The following is a 12,946-nucleotide window of genomic DNA, read 5'->3' on the forward strand; positions in this document are numbered from 1 at the left end:
CTAAATATAAAGAGAGAGACGGGGAGAGAGAGAGAGAGACAGGGTGGGAGGGAGAGTGAGAGTGGGGAGAGAAAGAGAGAGAGTAACAGATGGACAGACAGACACTGAGAAACAGTAAGTGAAAAGTGTGAGATGGTTGGATGGTTGATTATCATGTGTATCGTCTCTTCAGCTGATACGCTATTCGAGACCGATGCAAGATTGTTTTTTTCCTCACTTCACATGGCAAGCTCCATGCTTAAAACTATTTACAACCAGGGCTATTAATATCATTGTCTAAGAGATAGATAGTTTAAGAATAGGAAAGAGAGACAGAGACAGAGTGAATGAGACATAAAGAGAGACAGCGGCATCGACCTCAGTGCACAAAAAACCAGACAGATATGGCTGTGTGTCTTTGTCGTCAGTTAGTGATTAAGGCGGCACACACACACACAAAATCATTCAAAACTCGTGAAAAATTGTGAAGGAGGTTTTTCTTGAAGAAAATGTGCACACAAGTCCAGAAATGAATGTTCTTTTTAACTATATCAGTATTTTCCTTATTAAAGTGACATAAATGGGTTAAAAAATTAATTCTTATAAATATTAGGGTGCACGCGATGCTGGAAATTTACCATATTTTTTGCAAGAATAACCCAGGAACCTTATAAACTACCACAAAAAGATTCTGCAAACATGCATAGACTGCTTACTGCTACATTGTGAACCTCAGGCAACTGTGTGAAGTTATCAGATTCACTGCCATGCTCTCCGGCCTGAAATACAGATTTTCGATATAAATTTGCCATCATAAAAAAAATCATAATTTCAAAACAACTGGCCTGATGTCTATTCTGGAGATTCAGAATGTAGCTACTAATGATCTGAGAGTGTGTACAAAATTTTATACAGATATCTATTATAGTTATTGAAATATCCTGCAAAAAGTGACGCGAACATCGATTTTTCGACTATATTTTTGACCGTAAAATACAACATGGCAACATGCAACATGCGGCCTACCTGTCAGATTGCTGCAGCAAATGACATTACTCCTGCCTAGTAACCTCCTGGCATGTAGGGAAATTCCTTATCTTCAGCCTGATGTTCATCTTTTTCTTTTCTTGATTGTCTTCTTTCTATTCTTGCTTCATGTGGAGCTTCCTTTGCTTGGCGCTATGCATTGCGAATGCGACGCGAATCATTCACTTCAAAACATTCATATATGTTAAAGGTCCAATTTCCAGCCCTAATTGTCTCAGAGCTGACACAAATGTCACAGAACCATCATTGAAGATACCAACTGCCAGTGACACTGCAGTATTCACAGTCACAATGTCACACTTGAAACTAAGCATGGACCCTAAGCCTTGTCTGTCAGTTTCTAATAACTGTACAGGTGTCTTGCAGAAGCGACACACAACACTTTCAGAAACATTAGCACTCAGAATGTCCATGTCAATTATTCTATTGCTATGTGGCAGAGATTCCTGTACTGAGTCACATTCATCACTGTCACTGCACTTGTCAACATCACCCTTTTGCTCTAGATCTGTTTTCAGAGCTATCATTTATCTTCCTTTCACAAGTTGTGGGCGTGGCACATGATGATTTCGATGTTGATACACACTCAGTTGACACATCCGGTCTATGCACACAATCAACACATTTCTTCTTGGCTGGTTGCTCTGCTGCATTCTTGTGTTGATTTCCGTAAAATGTCCTCTTCTTTGGACGCTTACCTCGTAGTTTTTTTTATCATCAGCCATCTCCTAGCACTGTTCAGACTCACAACACTTCGTATCATACACAATACCACAGTAATTTGCAAATTAAAGGTTCGAAATCCTGACGCGTGTTTCTTTCAGGCGAGATATTCTTTCGGCGAGCCACTCGCGAAGCTAGGAGGCGAGAGTGTCTATGAAACGGTTTAATGGCTAGCTACGCAAGAATTAAACACCATTGGTTGATACCGAAAAGGTCCGCGTCTGCACTGGCCGGTCAAAAACCATGGACAGCCAATCGGATGGGCAGCTGCGTAGCCGCCATGTTTTCTCGCCAAGCGAGCAAGCCCAAAGCTACCTAGCGTTCAGTTCGAGGCGAGAATTCTAGCGTCACTCGCGGCAAGATGTGCCCAAGAAACGGTACTTCCTCGCCCCACTCGCCAATCTCGCCTATTCTCGCCTGTAAGAAACAGGGGACTGTACACGCTGCGAGAAATGCAAGGGAGGCAACTGGAAAAAAACTGAGGGAGCGCTACTTCCCTTATTATTTGCGTTTAGCGCAGGGAGCAGTTGTTATTTGAATAGTACAACAGTACAACTTCTAAAAAGTGATTTGGAAACAAAATGGCGGTGCAGACTAATGTGAAACCACTCTTTTATGTCAAATATCATGAAAACTAACTAAAACTATGCAAAATAACAATTATATTTTTAAAATTCAGCCATTTTTCTATCAGAAACATACCATCACAATTTTTTTAAACTTTTTTTCTCGATTTGTTTGTGTTCTGACCGCTGTATGTGCCGCCTTAAGAAAATCATATTTTCCAATTAGAAGCCCTCATAACGTAACCAAAGATGATTTATGTTCAGTTACAAAATATAACACGACATCTTTTTAGACCTGATATAGCCCAGGCATACACACAGACATGCATTTACCCCATGGTGGTGAGCAAACGTGAACTTTTGCTCATGGATGTCCGCTCGAATACCGTCGTGGATGTTGTGTTCACTACTGAGAATGACGTCACATAGGTGATCTTGACCGCTGCTCCTCATGGCACGCAAGAGTGCTGGATAGGCGTTACCTCCCTTGCGTCGCAACGTCAGAATCAGTAGTCTGTTCATCGCTCGTGCACCCTGTGCTTCCGTTCTGAAAGTAGGCCATTATGACAATATTAGAGATGAATAACTAAATTGCCTACATTACCTTAGGCAAATTGGAGATCATTGTATAAAAACACATATTGTAAGCAGGGGTTTCGTTTGGCAAAATTGTTGCTTTATTTTCGACAAATCTGCCGAATTTGTTTTCACTGTTTGGCGGGTGGGAGGAGAGAAGACGACGCTGAGGACTTCCTAAAATGTCAGAATAATTGGCGAACTGTTATGGCCATTTGGGAAAACTTGCCGAAGAAAATAAATATAGCCTCCTAGCAACTCCAGTCTCTGTGACGGGAAGGTTTAAACCTTCCCAGTCGTTCAACCTCAGTAAATTATTTGTACCATCCAAATATTCTTACTCATTCTGATCATTCTTAAATTATGCTTGCAATTTGTCAACACTGCCCACCTTCTCAACTGATCATACTCAAAGCGAGTGATGGCACCCTCCTTCAGCAGCCAGTCGATGACGTCATTGGCCCGCAATGACGCCACAAGGTGAGTGTGGTTGGAGTCGATGACCTCAAGCTGTAGAGGATCCATGTGACGGAAGTGGGATGTGACGTAGTAATCCAGAATGAATCAGCTCTATTGGAGTCACCTTGACTAGCTGAAAACAGAAATTGTAATAACACTGGTATTAATTGGGAGAAGTCGACTTCACGAAGTTTGCTGCACCGCGAAGCTTGGGCACTGAATTGTCTGCACAATGACTGCGCGAAGTCTTTCCGAAGTCAATTTTGGGCTCTATTCAAGAAAAGGACTAACAAGAGAAGCTGACACCTTGAAAGAAAGGACATCTTTGATGAGAGGAACAAGACCCTCTACGTTTACCTCGCAGGAAGGGGGCCCGGTAGCTCAGTTGGTAGAGCACTAGACTTGTGATCGTAAAGTCGCAGGTTTGACTTGACTAAATGTAAAAATGAAAAAAAATCTAATAGATCCCTTGACCTTGGGGTAGCGCGACTTTGTTGCTGCTAGCTTTCCACTGGGAGGAAGCGACCCGAATTTCCCAGCGATGGAAAAATAAAGTAATGAAAAAAAATGAAACAAAATCTAATAGATCCCTTGACTTTGGGGTAGCGCGACTCTGTTGCTGCTAACTTTCCGCTGGGAGGAAGCGACCCGAATTTTCCAGCGATGGGACAATAAAGTAATGAAAAAAATATTAAAAATTAAAATCTAATAGATCCCTTGACTTTGGAGATGACAAGAAAATATCGGGAGCATTAACGTGATTTGTAAAATGTTTTGCATTTTTACAAATCACGGGTTAACAACACCTCCGATGTAGAAACAACACTATCCTCGCATATCACCGAGTTATAGCAATGCATTATGGCAATTTATCACTGTAACTGGTCGTCTTTTGTTGTTGTTGCTGTTGTTGTTGTTGGTTTAAACAAAATGTTATTCAGAATTTCTTCGCATGAACAGTTCAAAACACACAGCTAGGACACGCACTCAAGCAAATGCTTATATCACGTGACCAGAACAATACTAAATTACACACATTTTCGTAATGGTGGACATAACATATTAACAACAATAAACCAGAAGAACAAATTGAAAGAATGGGGATGGGGAACTAAATAGGAACAAAAGAATCTACAGAAGAGAAAAAAGAAAAGGGAGGGGGAGGGGGAAGAATGTACAAACAACCACAAGGAGAGACTAGGACGAAAGCGCATAGGAAGAGAGCATCAAGTCTAAGACATGCAACATGTAAATTTAAGTAAATGTAAAAAAAAATTGACATATAAAATACGAGACAAACGATAATAATCCTTACTTATACGCTGCTTATGTAATCAAATGCGATAACACAGAGAGAGGCAGTGTGGAGGTACACATACGTCTGCCCACACACATAAATATACACTATCAATGCGTGAACACATCCATCAAATCAGTCGACCAGATTTGACAATAAACGATTGGACAGACTCAAATATCAATATATTATTACGAAAAGAATATTGCTCGCTACCTTTTAATAATAGTTCCACGCGTCTGAAATGAACAGGCAACGAATTGATTGTTGTCAGACGAGCATCTGCATACAAAGTGCAGTTTAATAAATAATGTTCGGCTGTTTCATTTGGATCACCGCAAACACACTGTGCGTTATCTTTTAGATGGCGTTTACATAAGTCTGAATTAAGGTTACTAATATTTAAACGCATTCTGCAGTGTTGAACTTCTGTCTGTCGTTTTCCAAAATAATAATAAGCTGGTACACTATGATCAGGACTTTGTAAATAATGCTTGAACTCGCTTATTGAATTTGTTGTTTTAATCACATCAGGCAAATTATTCCATAAAACTGTAGAGAATTGAATGAAGGATGTTCGGAATATGTCTGTCCTATGTGCTGGTACGAATCTTTCGAATGGTCGTCTAATGTGGTAGGGATTTAGGGAAGAGACTAGTGGTGGCAAGAGGTTAATTAAATATTCTGGACATTTACCATGAACCATTTTGTGAAATAAAATTAATTCATGTCGTTTTCGGCGTTCCTTTAAACTAAAAAAACCACTTTCTTTGTAAATCTTATCATGGCTTGTTCCCCGCACACCTCCAATTATAACACGTAATGCTTGAAGGTGTAATTTGTCAAGTGTTTTTGACAAGGCTTCGGTACAATTGTCCCATAACACATAACACATCAGCGTAATCGAAATGTGGCAGAATAAAAGATTTGTTGTTGTTGTTGTTGTTGTCGTTGTCGTTGTTGTTGTTGTTGTTGTTGTGGTGGTGGTGGTGGTGGTTGTGGTGGTGATTGTTGTTGTTGTCGTCGTCATTGTCGTTGTTGGTGTTGTTGTTGTTGTTGTTGTTCTTTGTTTTTTGTCTCTTCTGTTGTTGGTTTTTTAAGAAGACGTTTTACGTGTAGACATTTCTTTCTTCTGCTGCGTACATTAAGTGAGGAAAGGAGTAGGAAAATGAGAGAGATGGTTTGTTTACAATTTTAAACTTTTCCCACTAACCACTGCAGTGGGTCAGACGAAGGCCAGAGAGAGAGAGAGAGAGAGAGAGAGAGAGAGAGAGAGAGAGAGAGAGAGAGAGAGAGAGAAAAGAGAGAGACAGAGACAGACAGACAGACAGACAGACAGACAGACAGACAGAGACAGAGACAGAGACAGTGACAGACAGACGGAGACACAGACAGACAGACTGACAGACAGACAGGCAGATTTGGTAGAACTTTGAAACTCCGTGCTAGGTACGTCCATTGATCATCGATTTTTTGTCCAGGAAAGTTTCCTTGAGTCAATACAACTTTGCTCAAGGCCCTCATACCAGACCCCCAATTCGCTGTGTGACCTATAACCCTTTCAAACCGCAGTGAGCTAAGCACCCAAATCTTGTTGACGTATTCGATCATGGTTAAGGGTTTCTATTGACGGGCGATCGAAAGATAGGGCCACTCCAAGCACCGTATATAGGCATGCAACACAAAAGTACGCTATCGCCTTTCACATACACTATACACGAACAAATTCAATGGATCTTTTCACTGCAGTGAAAGTGAATGCAGACTTATTACTGATACTGATAGTCACTGCCACTGGAACTGTGGCTTTGTTCGTAATGGGTTAGTCGATACCTCTGGATTATGCTTTGTACGGTATAAGATTAGATTGTTTCTGATGAAAGTGTCTAAGGTTTTTAACAATTCGTATTTATCAGAAAGAAGGAAGAATGATTTAATCGAAGATCCAGCATGATTCGTTTTGTTATCAGTGTCGGTATACTAGCAACATTATAAGAAAGGGTGGGGTGCAAATAAGCCAACATGTATGTATGTGAAAGCGTAATACAAACATACATAAAACAGACAGACAGACACGGACAGACAGACACAGACAGACAGACACACAGACACAACCACACACACACACACGTACACACACACACGTACACACACACGTACACACACACACGTACACACACACACACACACACACAGACACAGACACACACACACACACACACACACACATACAAACACACACACACACACAGACACACAGACACACAGACACACAGACACACGCACATACACCACGACCCTCGTTTCGATTCCCCCTCGATGTTAAAATATTTAGTCAAAACTTGACTAAATATAAAAAGGAGCGCACACAAGAAACACAACAACAACAACAACAACAACAACAAACAGTTGTCTGTTGCAACGTTGCAAAAGCATGACAAGAGTTTGAAGAGTGTACGAAGAGTTTGAGTAATATTGCCAGAGAAATTGAGCGTTTTCTAAAGTATTGTTTTTACACAATACGCGTACAATTTTGCAGCACAGGAACCCGCTCTTAGATGTTGCCTCTGGATATGTGAAAGTGACAATGATAGGAGCATTTGATACCAGAAGTGTGTACTCGCTTGACACAAATGAGAAATACTGCATCGTAAATTCTTCTTATCTCTCGCTTCTTCTGTGTGCGCTTTTCTGAGTGGGTGATGTTCATGCCAGTGCTTATAGTAGTGCATGCTTGCAGGGGTTTGCTAACAGCAGTTATTACCTGAAGTTCATAGCTGCTTGGAACTGGACAGGTGGATCTATGCTTCCATTTGACAAACAAGAACTTGTATATTTCTGCTTCAAATGTCAACGTTGAAAATAGAAATATAGTTTAAGACAGTACGAATAAGGCGGAAGTTCAAGAGACGTTTTCTCCTTATATAAAAAGAAAAAGAAACAAGTCGCGTAAGGCGAAAATACAACATTTAGTCAAGCTCAGTCGAACTCACAGAATGAAACTGAACGCATTGCATTTTTTTCCGCAAGACCGTACACTCGTAGTATCGTCTGTCCACCGCTCGTGGCAAAGGCAGTGAAATTAACAATCCAGAAAAGCGCGGTAGCGGTTGCGCTGAGGAGGATAGCACGCTTTTCTATATCTCTATTCTTTTTAACTCTCTAAACGTGTTTTTAATCCAAACATATTATATTTATATGTTTTTGGAATTAGGAACGGACAAGGAATAAGATGAAATTGTTTTTAAATCGATTTCGGAAATTTAATTTTAATCATAATTTTTATATTTTTAATTTTCAGAGCTTGTTTTTAATCCGAATATAACATATTTATATGTTTTTGGAATCAGAAAATGATGAATAATACAATAAACGTAATTTTGGATCGTAATTTTGGATGTGTGTGTGTGTGTGTGTGTGTGCCGACCTCCTTATGTTGACTTTGTTGAGTGTTTTTACCCGCGTTAAGATGACATCTCTCGTTATGATGACGTCCTCTTAATGCAGTGCCTTTGTAGTGCACTTGCACTACAACGGCACTGGGTGCAGTACTCGCTCCGGCATCGAAGAATTTTCCACTAAAAAATGCACAAAATTTGACCTATTTCGTCGCCTATAGAGCACGGAAAGAGTGTCATTTCAATTGTGTGATAACACTCTTTCCGTGAAATTTTAAGAAAAAAGTCAACTTAACGGTCTCAAAACATGTATTGTTTATTTACATTCTCATTCATTTCACTGAAGAAGGGCGTGGCCCGAAAGTCTTTGAAACTTGGTGTTTACTGTGTTTTTTTCTAATTAAAACATGTATGTGTGTGTAGAGCGATTCAGAGTAAACTACTGGACCGATCTTTATGCAATTTTACATGAGAGTTCCTGGGAATGATATCCCCGGACGGTTTTTTTCATTTTTTCGATAAATGTCTTTGATGACGTCATATCGGGCTTTTTGTAAAAGTTAAGGCGGCACTGTCACACCCTCATTTTTCAATCAAATTGATTGACATTTTTGTAAAGCAATCTTCGACAAAGGCCGGACTTTGGTATTGCATTTCAGCTTGGTGGCTTAAAAACTAATGAATGAGTTTGGTCATTAAAAATCGGAAACTTGTAATTAAAATTATTTTTTTATTAAACGATCCAAAAACAATTTCATTTTATTTTTCGTCATTTTCTGATTCCAAAAACATAAACATATGTTATATTTGGATTACAAACAAGCTCTGAAAATTAAAAATATGAAAATTATGATTAAAACTAATTTTCCGAAATCGATTTAAAAACAATTTCATCTTATTCCTTGTCGGTCCTTGATTCCAAAAACATATAGATATGATATGTTTGGATTAAAAACAAACTCAGTAAGCTAAAAAGAATAGAGATACAGAAAAGCGTGTTATCCTGCTCAGCTCGACGACTACCGCACTGTTCTGGCTTGTCGATTTCACTGCCTTTTCCACGAGCGGTGGACTGACGAAACTATGAGTATGCGGTCTTGGTGAAAAAAGCAGTGCGTTCAGTTTCATTCTGTGAGTTCGACAGCTTGACTAAATGTTGTTATTTCGCCTTACGCGACTTGTTTTCTTTTTTTTCTTGTGGTACAGTGCAATACGACGACAACAACAACTATAACGACAACTACTACAACAACAACTACAACAACAACAACAGAATCCATATACATGCATAAGTTCATGGGTTATAGGACGATACAAGATAACAGTATGGATAACAGACCATATCTGTTCGATTGTTTAAGCATAACAACCGCTTATTTACCCCCCCCCCCCCCCCAACAAAAAAAACAAAAAAAAACAAAAAAGTTACTTGCCGACAGCAAAGCAACACGACGTATACTCACCTAAAATAACTTGCTGGTTGTTATTTGTATAATGTGTCTCGCTTAACCATACCGAAAACATATGACGCATTGACTTTTAGTGCCACTGCTGTTTCCACCGTGTCCATTTAAACTTTTGCCGATCAACCCACTTACAAGGTGCCTACATGCACAACAACGGACATATTCGTATACACACAAAAACAAACTTAAACTCACCCCCAAAACACTTTTCAGCGTGTTATTTGTGCATTTTTCTCGATCTTCAACACACAGAAAAAGTCCATTCCCGGAAACTTAATACCACTGTTTTCTCCAGAGCTTTCATTTTAACTTTTACCAGTCAACCTCGTACCAGTTTCTTGCACAACAACGGTCATATTTACAGACCAGGTTTTATTATCTACACTCGACTACTGTTCGAATAAAACCGGGTATTTGGATCGCAAACAGTCTGAATAGGTCTTATCGTCTTTCTGTCAGTGCGGGTGAAAGAAAGTAAAGATCACTCAGATATCACCTAACCGGTTACTTTCTGGCTGGTATTGTATGTCCTCGCTCAAATCGAAGTGAATTGGGGGCTAGGTGTAAGAAAGGAGTGGAATGCACTGTATGGGTGTACGTGGGTGTTAAGACAGGTGAGGGGTAAGAAATATTGCAAAGTGCTAAATGGGTTTTAGTATGACTACACTTTTACACGGAATTTGTACTGGGAACAGTTTGGGTTTTCTTTAGCTGTCGCGCCTGACGCTGCTGGCATTGTTTGGGGGCAGAGAGAGGTGACAGAGACAGACAGACAGACAGACAAACAGACAGAAAAACAAACAGAAAGACATAGACAGACAGAGGGAGAGACAGACAGACAGACAGACAGACAGACAGACAGACAGACAGAAAAACAAACAGAAAGACATAGACAGACAGAGGGTCAGAGAGACAGACAGACAGACACAAAGACGGACAGAGAGAAACAAAGATAGACGAAACAGACTGAGAGCGTGTTCCTGTGTGTCGTCAGTGTAATCCTCGTTTCTCTTCTCTTTTTTTCATCCTTTTTACATTTAGTCAACTTTTGACTAAATGTTTTAACATAGAGGGGGAATCGAGACGAGGGTCGTGGTGTATGTGTGTCTGTGTGTGTGTGCGTGTGTGTGTGTAGAGCGATTCAGACTAAACTACTGGACCGATCTTATGAAATTTGACATGAGAGTTCCTGGGTATGATCTCCCCGGAAGTTTTTTTCTTTTTTTCGATAAATGTATTTGATGACGTCATATCCGGCTTTTTGTAAAAGTTGAGGCGGCACTGTCACACCCTCATTTTTCAATCAAATTGATTGAAATTTTGGCCAAGCAATCTTCGTCGAAGGCCGGACTTCGGTATTGCATTTCAGCTTGGTGGCTTAAAAATTAATTAATGACTTTGGTCATTAAAAAACTAAAAATTGTTAAAAATAAAATTATAAAACGATCCAAATTTACGTTCATCTTATTCTTCATTATTTTCTGATTCCAAAAACATATAAATATGTTATATTTGGATTAAAAACAAGCTCTGAAAATTAAAAGTATAAAAATTATAATCAAAATTAACTTTCCGAAATCGATTTAAAAACAATTTCATCTTATTCCTTGTCGGTTCCTGATTCCAAAAACATATAGATATAATATGTTTGGATTAAAAACACGCTCAGCAAGTTAAAACGAAGAGAGGTACAGAAAAGCGTGCTATCCTTCTCAGCGCAACTACTACCCCGCTCTTCTTGTCAATTTCACTGCCTTTGCCATGAGCGGTGGACTGACGATGCTACGAGTATGCTGTATACGGTCTTGCTGAAAAATTGCATTGCGTTCAGTTTCATTCTGTGAGTTCGACAGCTTGACTAAATGTTTTATTTTCGCCTTACGCGACTTGTTTTCTTTTCTCTTTCTCACTTTCATTCATTTTTTTCTATTCAGAAATCATGAGCTCCACGCATGAGAGATGGTACCAGGAAGAGATCTGTCTTTATTATCACGTCAGTGATATCGATCAGACAGGAGAGTTTGTCTCGGCAATGCCCACAATTATGCAAATTTTAAAAGAACGTGTCCGATGGAGCATGATGACCCTTGTCATCATAATTATCTTGTTACATCAACCGTTCCGTAAAATTCGGATGTCGGCGTTTTTAGCTAGGAAAGACTTTGTGCACATCAGTCAGCGTTAATACCACATGGGGGCATTTGTAGGGAGAAAAAAGTCGCGTAAGGCGAAAATACAACATTTAGTCAAATAGCTGTCGAACTCACAGAATGAAACGGAACGCAATGCAATTTTTCAGCAAGACCGTATACTCATAGCATCGTCAGTCCACCGCTCATGGCAAAGGCAGTGAAATTGACAAGAAGAGCGGTTTAGTAGTTGCGCTGAGAAGGTTAGCACGCTTTTCTGTACCTCTCTTCGTTTTAACTTCCTGAGCGTGTTTTTAATCCAAACATATCATATCTATATGTTTTTGGAATCAGGAACCGACAAGGAATAAGATGAAAGTGTTTTTAAATTGATTTCGACAATTTAATTTTGATAATAAATTTTATATTTTTAATTTTCAGAGCTTGTTTTTAATCTAAATAAGCCTGCCAAACGGTTGTGTGACGTGTCTAGTGTGTTGGCGAAGTGTCTTGTGCTTGTCACTTCTCGCTTTCAGCCCTCACCGCTGGCTAGCACCGTCTGTCCTTTTTAGGACAATGCGAAAAGAGAGCAGAATGCGTCAGTCTCTCCTGCCAGTACAATAACCTCTCCACAACAAGCCCTATGTAGTGCCTCCATCGCGGCGACAGGCGTAAACTGGGTACCAAGTCAAGTCAAGTCAAGTCAAGTTTTTATTGTTCATTACCCAGGGGCATTATAAACAATATTCGCAAATTCAAAAATGCACAAAGTACCAAGTGATCAAAAAAAGAAAAAGAAAAAAAAGAACACAAAAAGAAAAATAGAAGATAAGAAAAGAAAAAATGAAATAAATATTTGGAAAACAAAAGTACACAAACAGTGAACACAAAATATTATAGTACAGAAAATGCAAACACACACACACACACATTGATTCCTGGCAATGGGAGACACGAAACGAAAATACGGTTAACTTCTTCTCCTTCTTCTTCGTTCGTGGGCTGAAACTCCCACGTATTTACGTGTATGACCGTTTTTACCCCGCCATTTAGGCAGCCATACGCCGCTTTCGGAGGAAGCATGCTGGGTATTTTCGTGTTTCTATAACCCACCGAACTCTGACATGGATTACAGGATCTTTTCCGTGCGCACTTGGTCTTGTGCTTGCGTGTACACACGAAGGGGGATAAGCCACTAGCAGGTCTGCACATAAGTTGACCTGGGAGATCGGAAAAATCTCCACACTTAACCCACCAGGCGGCCGCGGCCGGGATTCGAACCCTCGACCTTCCGATTAAGAGGCCG

The 12,946-nt window shown here is 39.8% G+C and overlaps 1 protein-coding gene across 2 annotated transcripts in view; it reads right to left on the bottom strand.

Moving 5' to 3' along the window:
* The window catches only part of LOC138953036 (uncharacterized), an 18,582-nt gene extending 8,612 nt beyond the window's left edge, over positions 1-9,970 (bottom strand). Inside the window, exons 1-3 of one of the 2 annotated variants that reach the window (XM_070324809.1) lie at positions 9,707-9,970; positions 3,283-3,483; positions 2,649-2,862 (exon numbers count right to left, since the gene is read on the bottom strand). In XM_070324809.1, the coding sequence (XP_070180910.1) occupies positions 2,649-2,862; positions 3,283-3,416 (348 nt within the window). In that variant the 5' untranslated portion in view covers positions 3,417-3,483; positions 9,707-9,970. Of the gene's footprint in view, positions 1-2,648; positions 2,863-3,282; positions 3,484-9,508; positions 9,660-9,706 lie in introns of those variants that run through there. The other variant, XM_070324810.1, reaches the window with a different exon arrangement.
* Between the last annotated feature and the right edge of the window lie 2,976 nt (positions 9,971-12,946).

This window comes from Littorina saxatilis, linkage group LG17 (genome assembly GCF_037325665.1).
Source record: "Littorina saxatilis isolate snail1 linkage group LG17, US_GU_Lsax_2.0, whole genome shotgun sequence".
Taxonomy (NCBI): domain Eukaryota; kingdom Metazoa; phylum Mollusca; class Gastropoda; order Littorinimorpha; family Littorinidae; genus Littorina; species Littorina saxatilis.